The sequence below is a fragment of the Lutra lutra genome, chromosome 8 (genome assembly GCF_902655055.1).
Source record: "Lutra lutra chromosome 8, mLutLut1.2, whole genome shotgun sequence".
NCBI classification, from domain to species: Eukaryota; Metazoa; Chordata; class Mammalia; order Carnivora; family Mustelidae; genus Lutra; species Lutra lutra.
In genome coordinates this window covers 120,360,829-120,387,418 of record NC_062285.1, presented here as the reverse complement: position 1 = coordinate 120,387,418, position 26,590 = coordinate 120,360,829, and the positions used below count along the sequence as shown (strand labels likewise).

Here is a 26,590-nt window from a genome sequence, read left to right as displayed (position 1 = left end):
AAATGGGCGATGGTAGGCTGCCCTTAATATTAAAATCCTCAAGCAGAGCTCCTTTCGGAATATTAAGAAATCACACCGATTAGTTTCCAGACTCATACAAAATAGTCACAAGAATCCATTCACAAAACTATAGTACTCCACCTTCTCATTCTCTGCCCCTTATGCCAGAATGAATACCAGAGGCATCTGGGACACATGACAGTAATCATCAAAGGGAGTCACAGTTTCTAGAAGGGTGAATTGGGAATCTGGTGTTAGATGGAAATGATTTCATCCCACTCCTGCTGCTTCCTTCCCAGCCGAGGGTCAGACACTTACAGTACATTGCTGGCCTTTGAACTCCTCTCGCTCATCTCCCCTGGAGAACTACTTGACTGGTGAATTTGGGAAAGAAGAAATGTTGGATATGCATTATTATGCTCTTTCTTCTTGGGAGAGAATGGTTTGTAGGGAGTGGCTATTCTCTGTTCCTTCATGAGACAGATTTTTTTTTTTAATTTTTTAAAAGATTTTATTTATTTGTCAGAGAGAGAGATTGAGAGAGCACAAGCTGGAGGAACCAAGCTGGAGGAACAGTAGGCAGAGGGAGAAGCAGTCTCCCTGAACAAGGAGCCTGATGTTGGGATTCGATCCCAGGACCCTGGGATCGTGACCTGAGGCGAAGAAGAATGCTTAACTGACTGAGCCACACAGGTGTCCCAAAGAGACAGATTTTAAAAAGGTCTGTGTCCACACATATTTTAAGGGGGCCTATAATGACCAAACCAACAAAACAAACAAACACAGCTGGATTGGCAAAATCTGTCTACTGTGCTATTTGCTTTTAGGAAGACCATTTCCAGTAAATATAAACCATATCCTGCAATGTCAACACTGACTCATCAGGGTGGGTATTTTTTTAATCCCATACTCTTAAACTTTTTTATTTCTTAAATGATCTATAATCTGGGCAAGAAATAGGGGTGTCGAGCATTGGGCATGCCAATCCTCCCATGTGGATCCTAATGCACTGCCTGGACAGCCACTCCATAACTCTCACTAAGAATCACTTCTTTAAATGAATACTTAAATTATCTCTTAGTAGGTCTTCCCACTACTTTTTAAAATCACAATTTATTAATAGTAACCTCACTCTTTTGTTCAAGAATGGTTTTTAAAAAAATATATTATTATCTATCCAAAAATCTAGCAGAACAAGATACAAAGGTTCTCAATTTGGAAGAAGTCACATTTTCAGGTACTTCTCTGGGCTTAGAAACATGGACATGTGTGATATGGGTAAGTTTATAATCATAAAAATGAAAGTACTATATGGTGAAGTCCGAAGTCAAGAGAATTCAAAATTAATGACTGATGTATTTTTTTGTTTGTTTGGAAAGAATTCAATGCAAATGACTTGATTTATTCATTTTATAAATACAAATTAGAAATTTACAATACACGATATCCACTTGAGTTATCTCAAATATGCTTCCTTCAGAAATATAGCAATGACTCTAAGAAGTTTTACAAACATATATGTTTGAGAACAGTACCTTGATTGGGTCATATAAGACTTTTTCCAAAAAAAGCGTATTTTCCAATCCTTGACATAGTTCTCTTGGAAATTCATCAATACAAGAGGAAGAATACAGCTGTAAAAATCTTTTAAGGAAAAAATGCATTTCTTTTTGGCGTAATATCAGCCCAGAGTTGAAAAGGGACGTGAGAAGTGTATCATCTGGCAATGAAATTCCAGATCCTGGTTTTGGAGACGCTTGGGGAAGAAAAATATGTTAATTTAGAGTCACGTTAGACAAGAGAACAGTCTCCGTATTGTTGGTATTTGCTCATTAACTGCTCTCCCTATAAATCACACCACCTCAGCGACTGGTTGCCAGTGTAATTCCTCCGTTTTTAAGCTTATACACTAATGGCATTGCTTCTTGCCACAAGGAAATGAAGAAAATTTCAGAAGGGTTTGAGGACATTGCTTTAGGTCCTAAGTCTTGACAATACAAAATATTCTACATAGTCATCTTATTTGGGACTTACCCCGACAAAGATCTTAAAGCAAAAACTTAGGTGCAGGTAATTTATTTGAAAAGTGATCTCAGGAGCATAAGTGAGAGAACAAATGAAGTGTGATGTAGAGAAGAGCCAACAGAGAGTTAATGGATGGGCTGTAGCTTTGGACAATAAGGGCTCAGTCCTGCTGAAGACCTTCTGAAAAGTAACATGTAGAACTGTCTGGATTGGGAAACTGGAATGGTTTCTACCAGTTTCCTACCTCATTAGTATGTGTGGAATCCCTGGCATTTTGGACGGTCCTGACAGTGGGCTGAGCAAGTCTCCGTAGTTTTAGGAAGAGTCCAGGGCAGAAAAGCAGTAAAATGTGGGCGCATGACAGGTGCCAGCAGGTGAATTCAAAGGTGAGCTGAGTTGATATGGGGCAGGCATTGCCAGACTGCTCTACTGGCTCATGTCCACGTCCTCTGCTCTCGAACTTATATTCTTGCCCTTCTCATGATGTACCTTTTACACCTGACACCTCTCTGTGTGTTTTCTAAGAAAGATGACTTAACAAGAACTGGAAAATGTGTTTTTCTTAACTCATCAAAACCTACCTAGCAGTTTGCTCATATTATTAATCCTTTGCAGATGAATATAATAGCGCAGTAGAAGAATCCATGTAATATCCACTTTATTCTGAGGATTTTTTCTAGCATCTGTATTATCACACGCACCATCACTTTGATAAGAGCACGTATAGGCAGTCGGGAAGACCACTTGGTAGTTATCTAAAAGTAAAAAATAATAACAGTAAATGAAGAAAGTTTGTAAGGCAAATATTATGCTTTCCTTGAAAAATAACCATATGGAAAAAAAAAGCATAACCCATAAAGGGAAGACTGACATATAGGGCCACATTTGATTAAAAAAAAAATTTTATATCACAAAAGACACCGAACATAAAGTTAAAAGACAGGGACTCCTGGGTGGCACAGTGGGTTTGGCCTCTGCCTTCGGTTCAGGTCATGGTCTCGGGGTCCTGGGATCGAGCCCCACGTTGGGCTCTCTGCTTGGTGGGGAGCCTGCTTCTTCCTCTCTCGCTGCCTGCCTTTCTGCCTGCTTGTGATCTTTCTCTCCAACTAATGGATAAATAAAATCCTTAAAAAAAATAAAGTTAAAAGACAAACGACTGACGGAGAAAAAATATTTAGAATATTTAGAATACAGATGAATTGTTTTTCTCGAATATGTGTAATTCCTTGCACTAATCGATAAAGAAAAGTCAGAGTCCAACAGAAAAGTGGACATAAAATTTCAACAGTCAACTCATAGAAAAGGAGACCCAAATAGCTAAAGTTTTAGCATTGTTAAAAATGAGAAAAATGCAAATTAAAATGAAATGCACTTCCACCTCTCAGTAATTGATAGATACTAAACTCTGAAAATAACAAATAGTGATAATAATGTAAGGCAACTGGTATCTTCATATACTACTTGTAAGAGCAACTTCTTGGGAAATTTGACAAGATCTTACACAATTAGAAATGCAGATACTCGTAAGTGGCATAAGTACATGAGGACTCTTGTAGAAGACAGTCATGACACCATTGCTGTAATATCAAAAAAATGGAAACTTGGAAAAATAAACAGAAGTCTATTCATTTGGTGGCATGCAGAATGAATTAATTAGATCTATAAGGCAGAAAGCATATAGTGTAGGGTCACAGTTCAAATTCCAGATGTACTTCTCACAAGTGTGTGACCTTGAACCTTTCTGCTCCTCTCTGGGCTTTTGACTTCCTCAGTTTTAATTTTCTCATCTTTAAAATGGGCATGGTAAGATCCTGAAAAGATTGTCACAACACACACACATGCACACACACACACACACACACACACGTATATTTATATATTTATAGCATATATATATAGTATTTTATTAGGATATTTATTGGTATTTATTAGGATAATGGCTGCTTCCAGGAAGGAAAGGAAGAAAGATGAATAGAAACTTTTATGGTTAATGGTCTACGTATGTTTTCTTGCATAATAAGATGAATTCCCATGCTCTTACCAGTTTAGCAAAGAGAATATTCCCAGTACTTTTGGAATACTGCTCAAACCTCTCCCTAATCCTATTTCCTTCCTCCTTTCCTTCCTACCTCAGCAGGGTGCTGAGGTACATTTGCTAGTAACTTACTTTTAAAAAGTTCACCAAAAGAAAATCAGTTGAGTCCTTACTCAACTTAGTCATGCTTGACTGATTGTTTAGCTAAATACATGATTTTGGTTGAAACTCATCTTTCCTTAAAACGTTAAAGGTCTTAGTCTACTGTTTTCTAGTATCCACCATTGCTGGGGAGAAGCCAGATGCTAGTCAAATACTCATTCCTGTGTTTGACCATCTTCTTTACTCTGTAATGTTTTTAATGAACTCTTCGTTATTTGTGGTGATTAAAAATTTCATTTTGCATCTAGGCCTAGGTCTTTTTCATTCATGCTGCTTGTTATGTAGTAGGCCTTTTCAATGGGAACACGCATCTCTACTTGTGGTCTTGCAAAATATTCTTATATTTATTTCTCTGATGAGATAAATATAAGAACATACTGATTCTCTCTCTCCCTCTCTTTTGCTCTCTTTCTACCTTTTTTACACCATATACTTGGACACTTGGTTTAAAACAGATGTGACACAGCAATATTGTGAAAAAGGTTGGTCTTTTTAATACATGGTTCTGGGTTAATTGTATATCATATGGAAAAAATAATCTTGACTTCAGCCTCACACCATATACAGGAATAGATTCTAGGTGACTTGGTGACTTGTAGGTCTAATTGTGGGGGGAAGAAAGATGGTAAACATATAGGAGAGTATCTTTATGACTTTTGCATAGAAAAATATTTCTTTTTTTTTTATGTTATGTTAGTCACCATACAGTACATCATTAGTTTTTGATGTAGTGTTCCATGATTCATTGTTTGCATATAACACCCAGTGCTCCACTCAATCCATGCCCTCCTTAATACCCATCACCAGGCTCACCCACCCACTCACTTCCCCTCCTTTTCTAACACTCTCAGTTTGTTTCCCAGAGTCCATAGTCTCTCATGGTTTGTCTCCCTCCTCTGATTCTCCCCTCTCATTTTCCCCTTCCTTTTCCTAATATCCTCTGTGCTATTCCTTATGTTCCACAAATAAGTGAAACCATATGATGATTGACTTTCTCTGCTTGACTAATTTCACTTAGCATAATCTCCTCCAGTCCCATCCATGTCAATACAAAAGTTGGGTATTCATCCTTTCTGATGGCTGCATAATATTCCATTGTGTATATGGAGCACATCTTCTTTAATGTTGTCCAATTTATAAATCTTTTCTTTTGTGGCTTATGCCTTCTGTTTTCAGTTTTGAAAATCTCATAGAAAAAGAATTTCTAAAATTATGAACTTTGTATAGTCAAAAGGTACAGCTAGCAAAATGTAAAGGCAAAGCACAGAGGGGATAAAAGATATTTGCAATACTTATACTCTACAAAATGGTTATGTCCAGAATACTGAAAGAATCTCTCCCTATTTCTAAGAAAAAGACAGAAAACTCCCAAGAAAACTGGTCATGATCCTTCAACAAGGAGTTCCTTAAAAAGACTTAAAAAAGCCAATACTGGGGACCCTGGGTGGCTCAGTCGGTTAAGCGGCCACCTTCACCACAGGTCATGATCCCAGGGTCCTGGGATCGAGCCCCACAACAGACTCCCTGCTCAGTACAGAGCCTGCTTCTCCCTCTCCTTCTGCCTGCTGCTCTATCTACTTGTGCTCTCTCTGTAGCTCTTTGTCAAATAAATAAGTAAAAATCTTTAAATTAAAAAAAAGCCATTACTATATATAATAGTGTCCTACCTTTTTAGTCATCAAGGTAAAATTTAAATTCAAACCTCTTTAGAGAACTTCTTGATAGTACTAAGTTGAAAATATATATACCTATGACCTAGCAATTCTACTCCTTGGTATATACATAAAAATTTTTATGTTTAAGGGGCACCTGGGTGGCTCAGTGGGTTAAAGCCTCTACCTTCGGCTCAGGTCATGATCCCAGGGTACTGGGATCGAGCCCCTCATTGGGCTCTCTGCTCAGCAGGGAGCCTGCTTCCCCCACCCCCTCTGCCTGCCTCTACCTACTTGTGATCTCTGTCTGTCAAATAAATAAATAAAATCTTTAAAAAAATGTGTATGTTTGTGCACAAAAACTAATATACAAGTATATTCATAGAAGCATCATTCCTGATAACCCCCAAATATTTATCAACAGTAGAATGGCTAATAAATTGTTATTATGTCCATCAAAGAATGAACTACACAAACATAGTGTTGAACAAAAGAAGACAGATATAAAAGAATATAGACTATAATTTCACTTACACAAAAATCCAAAGCTGGCAAAACTAATACATGTGTTAGAAATCAGAAAGCAGGATTGTTAGGATGCACTGACTAACGTGATTGTGGTAATTATTCTGCAATGTATACATGTATAAATCATTACATTTTACACCTTAAACTTACAAAATGTTATACATCAATTCTATTTCAATAAGGCTGGGGGAAAAAGGGGGTTGGTTGGCAGTGAAAGGGGGCATGATATAGACTTGTAGGGTACTGGATTTATTTTATTTTTTACCCATGATGGTTATATGAGCATTTCCTTTATGATATTGAATGAAACTGTATTTTCACGATTTGTGTGATTTTTCCATATTTATGTTATAACACGATAAAATATTTTTGCGGTGACTTCCATATAGAATTGGCATGTTGCCTTCTCCTGGAAATCATCCCAAAACAACACAAAAAACAAATAACAAAATGCAAATTCTATTTTCAATAAATCAGGAATGAGCTAAAATCTCAAACCACAAGATGCACGGCATTGTGTCCAAAGTGGTTGTCCTCAGGTAGAGGATACAAAGGAGGCAGAGGATAATATTCAGATGTAAATCTCAGAAAGAAAGGGCAATGGTGAGTTGCACATTTTTAAAACAGTTATGGTGGCAGTTAAGTTGAGGTATCTTAAGACCAATTGCTCAGAGTTTAAAGAAAAAGAAATACATACACATTTTGAATGTGTGTGTGATGTGCTCTTAAAAGAAAAAAAATTCTTTGTTACAGCTTTTCAAACTACAAATGAAAAAGTCAGTGAAGCATCTTATAGAGTAAGTTATCATATTGTGTTGGCTAGAGAAATGCACACAAAAGCCTAGAAACTAATAAGTTAACATTGCTGAATACATATCCTAAAGACTAAGACCTCAGTGTCCTGTTTGCAATAACTTGCACTGGTTGAAAAATCAGTAAACAAAATTGTAGCATTTTCCAATAATAAAATAACTTGTTGAATTCGAGATGTAGCTGCAAACATGAAGCCTCAGCAACACATCCACAGAGTTGCACTTTTGCCTTACAAATGCTCACATCTGTGGACATTGTTGGTCATGCAGTTTTGCTTGGATTTGTCTAATAATATTAGCACCAACTACTGAAAGATCTCCTTGTTTGTGAATGATGAGCAAGAATACAAGTGAAATATGCAAAATGTTGAATAATCTTTCTGAATTCAGTGGTTTATCCTGGAATAAGTGTGTTGACATGTGCATTGATGATGCAGAGGGAATGATAAGTAAAACTGTGGTGCCTTCCCCTAGGAAGGCAGTGACATCAAACTGTACTAGTAGTTCTTGCATTCTTCATTGCCATGCACTCATAGTAAAATGAATAAATTAAAAAATAAATATAAACAAATAAAAATGACAGTTTCACTTAAGAATGTCCCTGATAAGCAGAAAAATTAAAGTTATTAACTACTGACCCTCAAGTACACATCTTTTTTCATAATTTGTGTGATGAAATGGGAAGAACACATAAAATGTTTCCACTCAGCCATCAAAAAGAATATAATCTTGCCATTTGCAGCAATGTGGGTGGAACTAGAGTGTATTATGTTAAGTGGAATAAGTCAGTCAGAGAAAGTAAAATATCATATGATTTCATTCATATGTAGAATTCAAGAAAGAAGGAAAAATAAGATAAAAACGGAGAGGGAGGCAAACCAAAAGAAACTCTTAACTATAGAGAACAAACTGAGGGTTGCTGGAGGGGAGGGAGAGAAAGGAGGAGGAGGGATGGGTTAAATGGGTGATGGGCATTAAGAAGGTCACTTGTGGTGAAGAGCACTGGGTGTTTATGTAACTGACGAATCACTACATTCTACTCATGAAACAAATACTACTACAGGTTAACTGACTTGAATTTAAATTAAAAAAATATTTCTGCAGCATACTGAAATACACAATGGCTGTCTTAAGGAAAAGCACTTCTGTAATTGAATTGTAAATGGAATGCACTGATCCCCACACCCCTGGGCACCCCCCCCCCACCATTTTTACATAAAAGAACAACAGAGAAGATAAACTAAGTGCTGTCCATACTTAGTTGTGTAGCAGACACCTCCCATAAAGTAGTGGGCCTTCAAGGAAAATAACTGACAATATTTACTCCCAATGATAAAATTCAAATTTTTAAGAAAAAATTTAGAACTTTGGAAAATTTGTATATGCCACCATGGGCTTCCCAATACTTTCTGATAAGAAGAATGGTGGTGGTATTTTAAAATTTTTATTTTTTAAAAATTGTCCAGTGAATTATACAAACATCTGGAAGTCCTGCACAACCCAGAGAGTCACGATTTTCCAAATATCTGATGCATGATATTACAAAATCATGTATGAGTAAAAGATCCACTCAGACTGAAAGACGAATGTATTTAATGGAACAGTACAAAAAGTTCAATGATATTGTTTCATAGTCTACACTGGAACTAAGGAACTACCATATACCTGGTGTTGGTTTGGTATCAAAGAAGAATACTCACAATTATCTGAAAAGGCTCTTAAAATAGTCCTCCACTTTCTATCTACCTATCTGTGTGAAGCTGGATTTTCTTCACATATTTCGACTAAAACATGTCGCAGGCTGACTGCAGAAGTGGGTGTGAGAGTCCAGCTCTGTTATTAAGCCAGACATTAAAGAGATTTTTTTTTAAGATTTTATTTATTTATTTGTCATAGAGAGAGAAGCGAGAGTGAGCACAGGCAGACAGAGTGGCAGGCAGAGGCAGAGGGAGAAGCAGGCTCCCTGCCAAGCAAGGAGCCTGATGTGGGACTCGATCCCAGGATGCCGGGATCATGACCTGAGCCGAGGCAGCTGCTTAACCAACTGAGCCACCCAGGCGTCCCCACTAAAGAGATTTTTAATCACTCATGCTAACTTCTAATGGATTTATTACTGTTCTTTCAAAATTAGTTAATAAACTTTAATTTTAATTCCTCATATAACTTTATTTCTTCTAATAATAATAGATTTGCCTAATTTTTTATATAATGTATTTTGAAGTAAATTTGGGTAAATTATATTTTTCTCCAAAATTATACATTTCACAAAGTTTTTAAAATTTGCTTCAAGTTAAGCAGAAAAAAACTCAATTTCTCAATATCAGTGACTACCTTCCTCTCATCATTTATTCTTTTTTACTGCAATTAATCTTCCTACATAAGTTGGCTAATTGTTTCTTTTTCCCTTGAAATTATCTCATTTTATTGTTTTTGTCTCCTAGTTTATTATATACATATTACAAAATGATACAAAATAATGCCAAACATACCTTTCATGTCAATTTAAATTAGCTAAAGTTGCCTATTACCAAAAAGAAAAATACTATCAAGTTCTAAAACAAAGAAAGCCCACCTCTGTGTTCTATTTAAGGGGCATATTTAAAATAAGATGATTAGATGGGGCGCCTGGGTGGCTCAGTGGGTTAAAGCCTCTGCCTTCAGCTCAGGTCATGATTCCAGGGTCCTGGGATCGAGCCCCGCATCGGGCTCTCTGCTCGGCAGGGAGCCCGCTTCCTCCTCTCTCTCTCTGCCTGCCTCGCTGCCTACCTGTGATCTCTATCTGTCAAATAAAAAAAAAAAATCTTTAAAATAAGATGATTAGAAAGGTTGAAAACAAAAGAATGGGCAAATGTGTACTAGGACAATGTAAACAAACAAACAAAAAGCAGTATTTGTGAATCTACTATCATATAAGCCAGCATTCCAGCCAAAACAGATTCTCCCTTAAAGCCTCCCTACACATTTATTTTAGCCCAGTGAGACCTATTTTAGAATTCTGACCTCCTGAACTGAAGATAGACCTTGTATGGTTTTAAGTCCCTAAATTGTGGTTGTTTCTTATAGCAGGAATAGGACACGAATGCAATGATGCCAACTGCCTCTGCAGAGAACTCAGTTACTTGCAGAGAAGGTAGAAGGAAGAACTTCTCTCCATGCCCTTTTGTAAATAAAATTTTTTTCAAATTATAAATAAATTTTTAAAATCATTTATTTTTTTATTTTTATTTTTAAAAGATTTTATGTATTTATTTGAGAAAGAAAGGAAAGAGAGAGCAGGGGAGGGAGAGGGAATCTGAAGCAGATTCCACATTGAGCATAGAGCCTGACATGGGGCTCAATCCCAGGAGACTGAGATCATAGCCCAAGCCGAAATCAAGAGTTGGACATTTAATTGACTGAGCCACCCAGATGCCCCTTGGGAGTTTTGCTTCTTGACAATAAATTACCTATGTAAAAAATTGAACTAAGTTAAAAGAAAACAAGGAGCCTCTTTTGTATTTGACCAATGTTGTCTGGTCTTTAACATCACTGGAGAAAATTAATACCAGTTCAAATTTTCTTTGTTTATAAAGATTGGGTATTTTTTTTCTGATTGGGTATTTACAATTATTTTGGCTTTATAACCCAAAAGGGAATGCCAGAATTTGTCCTGGTATAATTTGCACTATACGTTTATCTTCAGAACTATTGTGGGAGGTACATCCATTGTAATGGTTTCCCTCCAGCCACAGCCAAGGTTGCATGGGTTTCATGGTTCTGGGCCAGTATTTACATTTCTGCATTTACATCCTGCATTTTTAAGGTGGTGAGAATTCCAACCTTACCATCTTAGGTGGTGTTCTGACTTCTCCCAAGTGGCTAATTTTTGGCCCTGACCGGGCACTTGACGTGTTTCTCTGCATCTACTCAAGCCAGTAGGCATTGTGTTTCCAGTCCTCAGTTTGTAGACAAGTCCACTCTGCACCTCAGCTCCATGTAGTTAGCTGGGTTCTGACCTGCCCTACCTACACGGCCCTCTTTCCAGGTGCCCTCTTTGACCAGGCATTCAAAGTCCCAGCCCCAGCTGTTCCCTCTCTAATGAGGTCCTCACCTTCAGCCCTTGTTTATGATACCTCATTTTATTTTGGTAACTTAAGATTTTCTTTTCCTGATTTCATGCTCAGCTATAAGTTAAAACAATTTTGGTTCTGTTTTACCCAACCTTGCTACACATTTGGATTTGGGAAGGCAAAAGCATCTTTCATGTCAGCTCAAATCCAATACTTCGATTTCCTGATAATACTTTCCTATCACACCCAACACAGTGATCAAGGGCACAGCTTTTAGAATGGGATAGATCAGGGTTTGTATCAGCAGTAGAAAATCATTCTAATTACATAACCTCTCTGAGGACCTTTCTTCATTTACTATATGTGCATAATGACACTCTCATGGAATTTTCCTAAAGAATAAATGAAATCATATAAGAAAGCACTAACACATAGCACCAGAAGCCACTGGTCCCGCTATTATCTAGCACTTGCTGCATTATGGCTTTCCATGGTTGTGTCAGTCTTTGATTGTTTGGGCCCTGCTGAGAGTTCCAAACAATTTTGTTACACTTCCTTTGTTTCCCTGCAGTGTCAATCTTCCTCTGCAAGACTGCATTCCACTGCATCTGTTGCTTCTTATTTTTCATTGTTGACTCTGTCTAGAATAAAGAACATCTCCACACCTAGTGTCTGATAATAGAGGGTGGAGAATGTATGCTCCACTCTTGGTTATGGGACTGTTCCTTCTCACATTTAAGTGATCAAAGTGCAGAACTCTCAGAGAAATTTCTAGAATCTTGCAGGTGTTGGACCAGAACAGCTCTGCTTCACTGAGGATGGTTGTCATCATACCCCATTGTCTCAACTGCTTATTCTCTAAACTGATAGAGAGCATGTGCACACACACGCACACACACACACATCATTGCTATCAGCATAAATGATTTATCTCCATTATCATCTGTAAGTTGTGTAATAATTTGGGAGTTGAGGATGTATTCCCCTAGTTCTCCCCCTATGGGCAGTTGTGTCTCAAAGGAATAGAAGAAATCAACATAGTAGTAGAGGAGTAGAGGAATAGCATCCCAGTTTTTAGTTGGTATTGACCCCATGTCCCTGAACCAGGGGCAAGGTAGTAAAGAAAGAATAAATCAGATTTTTTTTTAGGCTGGAAGTTTTTCTCTTTGAAGTGGCAGAGCATATATTAAAGGTCAGTTGTGATCCTTAGTTCTGCTCTACAGATCTCTTTTTATATTCTGACAATAGTTCACCAACATTAGCTTTTAGCATGACATATTTATGTTTTTCTATATACCAAGTGTATGTAGTTGTGAGAGGCTGCATCCAGAACCATTAATCTTAAATGTTACTTTTAATTCAAAGTGTCTTGTAGAATTTAACAATTTTTATCCTAGCTGAATTTTTTACCAAAGCCCCAAGAAAATCAAGACAAAAAAGATAAGTATATTTTACTACAAGTATGGCCAAGGTAGGCAGTGAATAAATGTCTTTTGCACTGAACCTAAATATGTTCTTATATTTGACAGTACCATCATTTCATGTCTCTATACCCACAAGACAATGGAGAGGAAACCTCAATAAATCTGACCAGCTGAATAACTCAATTCCTGTATTGTCCTACAGATATCATACAGTAGCTCTCTGGCACACAGACATGACTAGTCTATTCTGACATCATGCTCCTCTGATTATCAATACTCTGTTGGGAAAATGTGTTTTCTTTCCACTCTGCAACCCATGTCTCTGACCTATTTACACCTGCACTACAGTATACTTCTTCCAGAAGAAAATCTTCCTAATTAACTCACATGCTCATCCTGCCTGTGTCTAGCTTCACTTTAATCTGCCTCCATTAATATGGTCCTCTTAAAAGGATTTATATAATTTCAAGGTGTATGCCTGTTCTGATTGTCAATGACTAGAAGCTCATAGAAGGTAGGACTCACTTTGTTGATGTGTTCCATGACTACTCCTTCCCTCAGGACATAAATATCTGGTACAGTGCTCTGCATACAGTAACAATGGCTATCCATCACCGCCTCATGTATAGATCAATGCTAGTATGGGTGAGATTACTGGGGTTTTCTCCTGCATGTTAATTTATGCTAATATAAGGAAAATCAAACAAGTTTTATTTGCTGCTGTTGCCCTTTAGCAATTCCATATAATACGAACCTCCTTGCCATCTGGGTATTTGTAGCAATCAGGAGGGAATTCAGTACCTCCTTCCAACCCAAATACCGAAATAAGGGAAACCATCAACGTGAATTAATTATCAGTCTGCTAGGAAAATATTGGAGGGCAAAACTATTATCCTTAAGGCAAAGCAAAATGCAAAATAGCATGGACTTCAAAATTTGGTCATTTCAATTTAGTATTTTGGTAAAACAGTAAAGGAGTGCTTATGGTATAAAATAGAAACAAAATCGGAATATGCTATGAAAACCACCGAAGTAGGCAAAGAAAGTAGACACTGTAGCATTAAGCATAACTAAGATGAAGACTACTTGCTCACCTGGATCAACTCAGATCATTTGGAGAGGGGATGCTGTTCCTCACGGCATGTGCCCCTGGGTGACAACATTACCCGATCACTGGAACACCTTTTCCTGTCTTTCCACGTAGTGACTCAGAATTCCTCTTAGGTTGCTACCAGCCACAGATTGAACTTGTCATGTATGATAGTCTAGATTATCGTTCAGCAAACATTCTTGCCCCTCTCCTTCTCTATGGATAGAGTAGATTTCTGTTCCTCACTGATGTTGGACTTGGCCATCTGTTTTGTTACGATCCATGGGATGTGGTGTGGAGAGAGCCCTTGAGTGTGCTTCCATGATCTAGCTAGGCCCTTTTGCTCTGGTGTACAGCATGAGAAGAGCATGTCCCAAACAGCCACTGCCTCTTCAGCTGGGGCTTCATAATAAATGTACATGGACTACACCCGAACTTAAGTGACAGACTAAAGCCGAATACATGAGACAAGTCAAAAAACGAATTCTTGTTGTAAGCTACTAAGTTTTAGGGCTGTTTCATATATGGCATAATTTTGGTAATAACTGATTAATACAGAATTTTAGATGTAATTGATGAAGCAAAATCCCACCAGGCATCAAAGCAATAAAATAAGAAAATGACAGCTCGGCATAAAAAGTCCATCTAATGGTTTAACCTCTGGCAATCCATTTTTAGGCTGGAAAGGAAGAAAGCCAAAGAAGGGGATGGTTTCAGACACTAACCCTTTGGCTAAAGTTGACTTAACACTTCAACAGAGTCAAGCTGCTGCCTATAGATATGTTCTCAGAGGCTTTAGAAAGACCACCCTCACTCCCACCAGGTTCAAGGACCACTCTTCATTCCCTTTGGCTCAATGCTTCACCTAGTGCCAAGGAAAATTAATTATGCTTGTTCCTGAAATGTCAGTCTGGAAGCAAGACTCTAGCACCTTACTTCTTAGAACCCATCCAAGTGTTTAGTATGTAAGAGTACTCAATATATATTTTTCAAATGAATGGACAAACACATAAATGAATGTTAAATATGTTACTGCTCATCTGATGTAGAGGTTTAGATTGTATTTTATTAACAAAGGAGTTCTAAATGAGAAAAAGCAAATAGCAGTGAGGTCAAGTTTAAATTCTAATTTCTCATTCATTAATTCACTTAACAAATAAGAATGCTTGTAATGTGCAAGTAATGTATGATTTTCTGTGGTTAGGACAGCAAACAAAATAAAGTCCCTTCCCTCATGAAGCTGATGATAGTTTAATGAGAGAAGGAGCTCAAATACGTACACCTGTGTCCACAGCCATACACACACATGCACACATTTAAAATATAAGAAAAAGCACAGAGAGCTACATGAGAGAGTACAAGAGCAAGGACACAGTTTAAAGGATCAGGAAAGGACCCACAAGTAAATATTTTCCAAAGGCCTCATTTGACATGTGTGAACTGAAAAAGAAGCAGACAGAAGGGAACACCATTTGTCACCAAGCCCTGCATCTGAAATGCAGGAGCTGACTGAATAACATGTACATACATACAATGAAATGACACCCCTTTGTTTTGGAAGCTAGGCCGTAAGAACCTTAACCTCTCCCTGAGGTTCTTCACACCATTATCCTAAGCTAAAACCCAACAAATCACCACAGTTAAAACTTTGCAACTTGATTAAACATTAAATATACCAGGTTTTTATAAAATGCCTAGACATTTCAAACATACCAAGCAAATAATCTGTGAATGAAGACAGAAGATCCACAGTGGCAAATTCTGGGATGTTTGGTAATGCCCCTTGGCTAACTTTATCAGTTCTAGCATTCTTCTTTCCAATAAGTAGATTCATTTCCAACACAGCTTCACTGACCTAAAATTAATGCATAATTAGAATCCTCAAATGTAAGCTTTCCGATTCATAGATTATCCATTAGGTAAATAATCTGAAAAAGTAAATTCATAAAACAATATTCAATATACATTGGAAGAAAAAATAATCTGGAAAACAGCACATGATCCCCAACATGTAGTATATATCATTGTCAAAAATATCATTACTGTTGACAATTTAATTAATGTATGAGCCACTTTAAATAGGCTCTCTGCCCTAGCTACAACAGATATTTGCCAAACGTCAAAATGTGCACATATGTATTTGCCAATACGTTCATTAAAGGAAAGCTGAAACAAACAAAGCCAGGCCTGGCTAATAAAGATTAAAAACATTATGTATAATATAAGGAGCATTTCAAATCTTCCTAAGAAACATCATCAGCATAAATCCAAAAGAATGTGAATTTTCCTTTCTCTCATAGAGATACATTGTGCTGCCCTAACAGCTGGCAGGTAGAGGATACAGTGTGAACAGTAAAGAGAAAGATCAAGTAAAAATCACACCAACCTGGGCAGCAGCTCTTATCACAATCCAGGCCAGTGAACTGTATATTTCAAATTTATTCACTATTGGTTCTTCAATAGAACTATGCCTTCTGGCAGAAGCCTAAAAAACATAGCACATATACTATGATAAAGGTAAATATATCATGAAGTTTCATGATAAATTTTCTCATCCTCTGAAGACGACATTTCAGTGGAACACTATATAGCCATTAAGAATAATAATATTAAAAAACAATAATGTATATGTATCTACATGAAAAGATGTTGAAAGTGTATGGGAGAAATGAAAGTGGAGGTTATAAAATAGTATGCAAAGTATGATCCCATTTTTAAAAAGACAAGTACACACATATACTCCCTGTACAAACAAGCAGAGAAAATTATTAACAGTGGTTACCCTGGGTTTTAAAGGTGATTATCTTGATGATCTTTTCTAATTTTTTATGATGAGCTTGCATTATTTGAGTAACAGTAAAATAAACACAAATGGCATTTTAAGGAAAGTATTTACTTAAAATGATATTTGCCATTTCGACAGAGGATTTATAAGTTGAATATATCATGTGTAAGGATGTCAGAAATAAGAACATTATGTAAAGATTTTTGATAGGGGGGCGCCTGGGTGGCTCAGTGGGTTAGAGCCTCTGCCTTCGGCTCGGGTTGTGATCACAGGGTCCTGGGATCAAGCCCCGCGTCGGGCTCTCTGCTCAGTGGGGAGCCTGCTTCCCTTCCTCTCTCTCTGCCTGCCTCTCTGCCTATTTGTGATCTCTGTCTGTCAAATAAATAAATAAAATCTTTAAAAAAATTTTTTTTAAAGATTTTTCATAGGTATTTGCTGTCATCTTTTTAACTGGGAAACTGTTAAAGGGACAATGTAATTTTAAAGTTCCACAGAATAGCAAAAGCAACAATGAATGGAGATAATTTTACTGTGTGTGTGTTCAGTTTTGTGTGTGTATGTCCAGTTTTTTTCAATTAACATATATTTATTGATTATCAATACAAATCAATAATGATAATATGAGCAACTAATCAGTGGCACTGAATTAGCACTTTGTATCATGCACTTCACTGAGCATTTTACATGGATTATTTTTTTTTAATTTTTTCAGTGTTCCAAGATTCATTGTTTATGCACCACACCCAGGGCTCCATGCAATACCCACCACCAGGAAACATAAAAAAATTAATGCTACAAAAGTTAACAGAAAGAAACTCCACTAGTAACATAGTACTTGCCTATTTTACATTTTTAAAGATAACTAAAATAAGAATTAACAGTCAGTTCTTAAGATTTAACTAATCTGGACAAAACTACTCAATTAGACTGCTTGGTTCTAATTTTTTGATGCTCACATTTTGGCCAATTCTTTGATCTTCAACAAGACTGCAGAATAAAACTAACAATAACAGAAGACACCCTTCTTTTACTTTTGGCTACAAGACTCCCCAGGAAAAAGAAAGTCAATAAATAATGCTGATGCCAGAGCAGGGAATACAATGTGCAAATGTGGTCTGGCCTAGATCAAGTGCTAAGATTGGTTGGAGGTAGATGTAACCCACAGAAGTCTGGAGAATCTATGCAACACAGCCCTGTCCCAAGATAGGAAGACCCTAGGTATTAGCGAAAATGAAACCACTTAGGTTCTTGGGTAACCTTTGCCAGCTTACTGGCTATGTAAATTTGGGAAATTTACTTAAATTCTGGAAACAAGACCAGCAGACATTAAATGAAGGATACATAATAATATTAAATAATTATAATTTAAGAACAATTAGTGACACAAACATTTAAAAAAGAAAGCTCATTTTTGAATTGAGAGGGGGGCCTTATTAAGAAGGTTGGGCTTGATTCAGAATGGAAAAATGTAGACAGAAGAACATAAAGGGTATTTTTTTTTTTAGATGGAGAAGGTGTTTAACACTGCATATGAGATTCTAACTCATGCAAACAAACAAGAAAAAGAGGAAAATGAATCTAGATCCTAAATGAGGAAGTAAAATTGTATGTTTGCAGAAGACATGATCCTATATTTAGGAAATCCCAAGACACACACATACACACAACTCTAGAATTAATAAATGTACATAACAAGGCTGTAGGACATAAAACTCAATATTCATAAATCAATTGTATTTCCACATATCATCAATAAGTGATCTGAAAATGAAGAAAATATTCCACTCACAATAGAAATAGGCTTAACAAAAATGTACAAAATTTATACAATGAAAAGTAAAGAGCATTAATGAGAGACATTAATTTCTAAATAAATGAAGGGACAGCTCATATTCATGAATTGGAAGATTCAATATTGTTAAGATGGCTATTGTCCCCAAATTGATTTACAGATTTAACACAATCCCTATCAAAATTGTTAGTTTTTTGCAGAAATTGACAAGCAGCTACTAAAATGTATATGAAAATGCAAAGGACTCAGAGTAGCTAAAATGATTTTGGAAAGAAAGAACATAGTTGGAAGACATGTACTTTCCAATTTCAAAGCTAACTGAAAGCTACAATAACCAAGAGGGTAGATATTCCTATTAAGACAGACTTGTAGATTAATGGAATAGGATTGGGAGTCTAGGAATAAACATTTACATTTATGATCAATTAAGTTTTTGACAATGGTGTACCAAGGCAATTCAATGAAGAAAAGACAGTGTCTTGAACAACTGGTATTGGGAAAACTGGATGCTATGTGCAAAAAAAAGAATTTAGATCTTTGCACACTTTACACAAATGTTAATTCATGGATCATACATAAACATAAAAGCTACAACTATAAAACTTCTAAAGGAAAACATAGAAGAAAAGCTTCAACACCTGGGGTTAGGCAAAGAATTCTTAGACATGCAACAAAACCACGATATATAAAAAAAGAAAAATGATAAACTGGAATTCATTAAAATTTAAAACTTTGTCTCCAAAGACACTATTAACAACATGAAAAGACAAGCCATCAACTGGAGGATATATTTGCAAATCAAATATCTGATAAAGGACTTGAATCTTGAATATACATTTTAAAAATCTTGTGATTAAAAAAAAGCCATTTTAGTTTAGGTTATGGGCAAAAGATCTGAATAAACATTTCCCCAAAGAAGATACAGAAATGATCAGTAAGCACATGAAAAGATCTCAGTATCATTGGACAGCTGGGAAGTGCACACCATAGCTACAATGAGATACACTTTATAACAACTTGGATGGCTACAATCAATGATAGAGATAATAACAAGTGATGGCCAGGCTGTGGAGAAATGGAACTCTTATTCACGGCTCAAAGGAATACAAAATGGCACAGGCACTTTGGAAAACAATCTGACAGATCATCAAAAGAGTTAGCATATGATCCAGCAATCCCATTCTTAGATATACACCCAAGAGAACTGAAAACATATACTTAAGAACTGTATATAAATGTTCAAAGCAGTATTAATCAAAATATCCAAAAAGTGGAAGCAATTCATATATCCATCCATCAACTGCTGAATGGGTAAAAAAAAATACTGTATAGGGGCGCCTGGGTGGCTCAGTGGGTTAGGCCGATGCCTTCAGCTCAGGTCATGATCTTAGGGTCCTGGGATCGAGTCCCACATCGGGCTCTCTGCTCAGCAAGAAGCCTGCTTCTCTCTCTCTGCCTGCCTCTCCGTCTACTTGTGATCTCTCTCTGTCAAATAAATAAATAAAATCTTTAAAAAAAAATACTGTATATCTGAAAAAAGGACTACTTTTTTTTTCCATTTGTCTTTTTTTTTTCTTTTCAGAAATTCAGAATTCAGAAACAGAATTCATTGTTTATGCACCACACCCAGTGCTCCGTGCAATATGTGCCCTCTGTAATACCCACCACCTGGCTCCCCCAACCTCCCACCCCACTGCTTCAAAACCCTCAGATTGTTTTTCCGAGTCCATAGTCTCTCGTGGTTCCTCTCCCCTTCCAATTTCCCTCAACTCCCTTCTCCTCTCCATCTCCCCATAAAGGACTACTTTTTTATTCAGCAATAAAAAGGAACAAACTTCTGTTACATGTTACAACATAAGTGAACCTCAAGAACATAACACTAAGTGAAAAAGGCAGGCACAGAAGACTATATATTGTATTATTCCATTTATATGAAATTCCATTATAGGAAATACCCAGAAAAGGCCAATCTATGGAGGTAAAAAAACAAATTAGTGGTTGCTTGGGGCTAGGGGTAGAAATGGAAATGATTGCGAATGGGCACTAGGGATCTTCTTGGAATATGGGAGTGTTCTAAAACTGGATGGTGATGCTAGCTCCACAGCTCTGTAAGTTACCAAACATCTGTGAACTGCGCTCTTAAAATAGTTTAATTTCATGCATGTAAATTGCACCTCAATACATCTATTTTTAATATGTGTGCTTGCTAATCTCTTTGAACTATTTTCCCCCTGCCTAACTACTTGGAAAGCATCTAGTCATTCCTTAGAATTCATTTCATCTGTGAAGCTTTCTTCAGTATTCTCCCAAAGCAGAATTAGTTCCCACTTTATTCCACTTCCAAGATATTGACATATCTTGATTATAGTCCTCATTGGATTTTGATATAATTATTTCTCTCCCTTGCTTGTCCGTGCTTCTTAGGGAAAGAGAGTAACATGCCTGGCATACATTAGGCACTCAATAAGTATTTGGTTAATGAATGAATACATGTTCATGAAATAGTCAATTCCATTTAACTAAAAAAAATAATTATTGAACACCTACTATGTACAAAAGAATCTAGAAAGATAAAATGTGAATGTTTAGCCAAAGTCACATATTGATAGAAAACGGTACACCTGTTTTTTGAGTACTTATTATGTGCCATGCCCATTATCTTGTTTAATTCTCCTACTCTAAGAGGTCAATATCCTCATCTCCACCTCACAGATGAGGAAATTAGGCTTAGAAAGGCCCCAATTATCCTGCTGGTATGTCGTGAAGCTAGGATTCAAACCCAAACCAGTGCTCTGGTCACTTTGCTCTGTGGACTCTCCATAAAAGTGAAGCAATAGTGGGTTTTTTTTAAGGGTTTATAAAGCATGCCTTTATTAGGACAAACTTCTAATGTGATAATTTCAATGGCTGAATGTGTCTGGATAAATTCTTATTTGTCTTTGGCTGTTTTCTGTGTTTCTATTAATTGTATGACTTGCTAAAATATTTATATTACATTATACAAAAATAATGTGATATTATATGGAATTATTTTTTCATTCAAATTCTACCTTATTCAAGTTCTTAAGTATGAATACTTCTCTAGTAAAGGCCAAAAAGTTGATATATTATTATCCTAGCATCCTATCAATTTGCATTGCTACTTGCCATAGAAACAAAGATTTTCATTTTCTCTTACTAGAAATAAACATGTTTATCACACCATAAAAAGTAACTTTTCTATGTAATCATTTTGATAAAAAAATAAAATAAAATAATAGCTGCTATATCTACCTAAGTGGCTACCATGTGAATAATTCAACTAACTAAAAGCCTGTTGGCCTAAAGGTTTAAATCACGTCTAAGCTGTCTCAAAAATTAGAGATTTGACACCAAAACTTTCTGAAAAAAATCTCTTGCTGGGTCAAAGGATTACTTAATTGCAATGACTTATAAAAAGCCTACTGAAATTTAAAAAGTAAAAACCACAATTTACTGGGCTCATCTATCTCCAATGCACCCACATCCTGCCCACAGGATCTCCCTCAGTCTAGATGCCTGGAATTCAAGTGTGGCCCCCAGACCAGCAGTAGCAGTATTAACCTGGAGTTCCTTAGAAATATCAAACCTCAAGACCTCAACCTCAACATACTAAATTGGATTCTGTATTTTCACAGGATCCCCAGAGGTGCTTCTGCCCCTCAGTTTGGAAGGACTGCTCTAAACAGATGCATGATGCCAATGACGTGCCTCTGTGACTCTCCTCATCCAACAAATCCCATCTTGAACCTTATGTTTCCCAACAGAGTCATTCAAGTCCCACAGACCCATGTTCTTTCCTAATCCCCAATTTCACCACCTAAATCATCCCCTCTTCCTTCTCCCCCCTCCTTCCTCCCTCCTTCCCACCTTTCGTCCTCTTGCTTCTTTCTTCACTGGTTTATTGTCTGTCTCCCTCTACTAAAAGGTAAGCCCCATGAGAACAAGGACTAAGTTTGTCTTAATCACTGCTTCATAACCTTCCGGAATATTGTCTGGGTCACAGTAGACATTCAGTAGGTATGTGATGAATAAATGAATGAGTCTTTCAAAAGGTGATCTGTTTGTACATCATGTCCTTGATGAAAATCTTCTTTGTCCATCTGCTTAACCAATATGTCATTTCTTGTAATTTCCTGATTAATATGAATAACTTAGAGTATTTACACATACCTACATTTCATGTGTAACATTTTAACAGGTAAAAATGTCCACATGGACTCTATTTCCAGAGCCTTTTATAAAGTATCCAAAGAAGTATTTAAACATGAGTGTGACTATAAAGTAGCGAATTAATTTCTCCAAGTCATACAGGAAAATCAGTCTCATTAGTTCTAGCACAGAGTTACCAAAATAGCAAGTTCAAAGACAATTAAGATTTATAATAAAATAGTTTATTACCTTAAGTGTTAATGGTGATGTTGAAAGTTTGGCTTTTGGCTTCCTCATATGTAAAAATAATAGGGCCATTTCTAAGTAGGAGTCTCTTATCAACCTAAAATGATGTAACATTGTACTTATTAAGTAGCTTCACCATTCATAATCATTTTGCATCATTTTCCACAATTTCTGAGCTAATAAAAGGTAAAAATAGACAAAACTAGTACCTGTCCCCCAGACTCACACCTTCTTTTCATAGCACTGTTAGCATAGACACCAATAACATCCTCCCTACTGAAATTGAAAGATATTAAAGAGACATTCAACCTTGTCCTGTGCTGGCAACACTCTCTGAAGCCCAGCATCAAGACCATTCTAGAATAGTCCAGCACACAAAGCACTGAAGAAGTGAAAATCAAGTCTTAAGGAACCTGCCTTGCAAACCAGACCTCACTTTCTATCCTCCTACACTAAAGTGGAAAGAGACACACAGAGTCATGCAGAAAGCAGTGATTTGGTATGGATTAGGTCTGTGTATTCACTATCCAACCTGTCAGTTGGGGCCATTTAAATCAGCGTAGTTGTAATAATACTGGCGTATACCCATTCTCAAGATGATTTTTTATATAGAATTAAGTTGGCCAGCCCTGGTCCTGCTGACAGAGTGAACATCCACACAAATCCTTTCTAGATACAATTTCACATCCACGGGAGGCTGCTAGAATCCTGGGATAGACAGGAGATTGGTGTGAGTAAAGACTAAAAGTAAATTCACAGTATAATATGCCACCGTGATAACTGCCATCATCAACCATCACTGTAAAAACAAGCCTTGGTCAGAGCCAAGGTCAACGATCTTGAAAAGGAAGTCAGTAAACCTGCTGGACAATGAACCCCAGTGAATGAGCCCTGTGGTGGGAAGGGGGTCTCCCAGTCATCCCAGCCTTGAATGTTCAATGTACTATGAAAACATAGGGCTTAAATCAAAACACATATAGTTACAATAATGGAAAGATTTTCTTTTTACCCTGAGTTTTGATCATTTCTCAAGCTTAGCTGTATAGCTTCAAATAAACTCCCAAGTTGTGAACTTGGAGATTTCTCTTCCATCAATATTTGACGTTCTATTTTGCCTGAAAGAATGAAAAAAAAAAAAATATATATATATATATGGTTTTTCCTTTTTCTATCATTTAGAACTTCAGAATAAATATTTCATGCCAGAACTTCAGAAAATTGGATGTGCTGTTCTTTTTGCCCATCTGTCTGTTGTTTTTGCAGTAAGGTCAGCTAAAAGTGAAAGATCCTTTGCTTCCTTCCCCAGGAGCCTCCAGCCTCACTCTGCGTTTAGTGAGAAACACGGAGTCAAAGCCTCCTTTGGCTTTCCAGACACAAATGTTCCTACCATCTTATTTTTCTACTTCCTTCCTTTGTACTTTCCTTTCCTCTATAGGGCTAATTCCGTTTGTCTACATCCATGTCCTCTTTCCTCTGTCTAGTATTGCAGATATCACAGAAAACAACTCTGTTAAAATAATGCCTAAAAAGTCAACAACACTTGAAAACAATTGCAAATGATGCAAATGCTTTAGGGCTCACACAGCTCTCAGACCTAATGGTGAGCTACAGCCTTCACTGGAATGGCACTTCTGTAGCCAGAAGGGCAAGAAAGGGAAATCTTTTATCAATATGAAAAGGATTCACAGTTTTCATGCAGCATGTGAAGGGCTGCACATAGGGCACAGAGCCTCCTGGTGTTAAGTTCACATCTGGCTACTATCATTTAGAAGCTGCTGACCTAGAGAAAGTTACTCAGCCAGACTGTACCTCATTTTCCTCAGCTATCAAATAGGATTAGCCATGCCTGTGCTGTAGAGCTATTGTAAAAATTAGCAGTATGAGATGTTAAACATTGACAACTACAGTGCCTTTCATCTAATTGATGATCAACAAATGATAGCAATCATCATCATCAGTCTTCTCATGGCCAAAACAGCCACAATAAAATTATATGACCATATTATACAAACATGTATTGTATGTAACTTATAAATATAGCTATTTAATTTAAATGGGTATGTATCTTTTATAGAAATTAGCTAAAATGCCTACCTAAGGAATGAAATTATGCTTAAAAGATGTCTTCCATTATTTAAGAATTATTTAAGAAACATTATTTGTAGCTAAATGGCTGATGAGGACATTTTTGAGTCAAACATGAAATTTTGCCTGAGGGTCAATTATAATTATTAAAAAAACTAAAAGGCAGTACTTTTTTCCCTTTCTTTTTTTTTTAAAGATTTTATTTATTTATTTGACAGAGAGAGAGATCACAAGTAGACAGAGAAGCAGGCAGAGAGAGAGAGGGAAGCAGGCTCCCTGCTGAGCAGAGAACCCGATGCGGGACTCGATCCCAGGACCCTGAGATCATGACCTGAGCCGAAGGCAGCGGCTTAACCCACTGAGCCACCCAGGCGCCCTCCCTTTCTTGATATAAACTTAAAATAAGCAGTGTTCTCTTTATCCCAAACTGAGTCTGGCAGGGGTATCAATGTCTTTGCATCACTAAGCCCTGTGTAAAACCTGTATTTTTTTATAGTCACTGACCAGGTTTTCAAGAAATCTATCCTTAATAGGAAAAAAAATTCCATAAATGTTATCATAGTTCTGATCCCAAGTACATCTTACCTTTCTGAAAAAGAATTTCAGCTTCTACCTCATGTTCTTCTGTTGCTGATACCTGACAGAGCTTCAGTGCTATTTCAAAAAGATGAAGGGCAGGGAACCACTTTGAGGGATCCTTCTTTTTACTGGTATAATATACTTGTTTGGCCACTGTATGTCCTATAAGGAATAGGTTGTTCATAATAAGCCTCCAAGATACTCAGACTTTTCTCACCATCAGTTCTATTAAGAACTCTGCTAGTCTTTGCTTTTTAGCATCTAAGAAATATTTTCTTAAAATTCAGTACCCAAATATTTCAATGCACTACAACAGTAGTTGTAACTTTATCTTTGGTAAAGATAAAGCAACTTTATCTTTGATAAATTTTGACATTTTCTCATTTTTAAAATGAAGGATAATTTCTCAAGTCTCTTTCAGTTCTTAAAATTTCATTATGTTCTACAAAACAACTGTGTTCTTAAGATGAGGTTGTTAGCAGGGAAACATCTGGAAGTTTTATGAAGTTTTATATTGTTCCCAATAAAAATTTGCAAATATTAATAGGCAGTAATTTTGTTTCTTTTCAGCTCTATTAGTGGTTGCTTGCTATGCATATTTTGTCACTGCAACTAGATGGCAAAAGCCATGTGGATAAGGGCTTCTTGTGTGGTCCCATCATCACTTAACATAATGAAGGACTGTTGTATTGTTGAAGAGGCATTAGATTTAATCTGTGTACCCTCACAGACAGACAGACAGATAGCTATTTAGCATATATTTTCTGAGTGCTGGATAATATGGAGGCATTGGAAAACAATGAGAAAAGAGAAAAATAAGAGCTCAGGTTTCTTAAGTGCTTCCTACCATCCAGATACCCCTCCAAGGACTTAAGCATTTTCTCATGCAAACCTCCCAACTCTGGCTGGATTTCATTAGTACACTGCCTTTACAGAGGAGAAAGCAGTGGCACAGTGAGGTTTAAGTAATTTGTCCAAATTCATGTGACTAGTAAGTAGCTGGGCTGTAATCAGAACTGAGGCAAGCCTGGCTCCAGGACACACACTCTAAACAATGACAAGAGTCAGACTGTGGAGCTTAGTGTTCAATGGTGAATGAGAATGGCCTGAGTGGCAGTTAAAATACTGTGTGCTCAACTCTGTGGCAGGGAAAGCA

The 26,590-nt window shown here is 36.8% G+C and overlaps 1 protein-coding gene across 2 annotated transcripts in view; it reads right to left on the bottom strand.

Moving 5' to 3' along the window:
- Positions 1–26,590, bottom strand: part of CFAP54 (cilia and flagella associated protein 54) — a 334,936-nt gene that overhangs the window by 59,761 nt on the left and 248,585 nt on the right. For both annotated transcript variants that reach the window (XM_047743150.1, XM_047743152.1), the window contains 7 exons: positions 25,441–25,596; positions 23,780–23,885; positions 22,774–22,867; positions 16,164–16,262; positions 15,491–15,632; positions 2,607–2,780; positions 1,536–1,756 (listed from right to left, as the gene is read on the bottom strand). In XM_047743150.1, the coding sequence (XP_047599106.1) occupies positions 1,536–1,756; positions 2,607–2,780; positions 15,491–15,632; positions 16,164–16,262; positions 22,774–22,867; positions 23,780–23,885; positions 25,441–25,596 (992 nt within the window). The remainder of the gene's footprint in view (positions 1–1,535; positions 1,757–2,606; positions 2,781–15,490; positions 15,633–16,163; positions 16,263–22,773; positions 22,868–23,779; positions 23,886–25,440; positions 25,597–26,590) is intronic.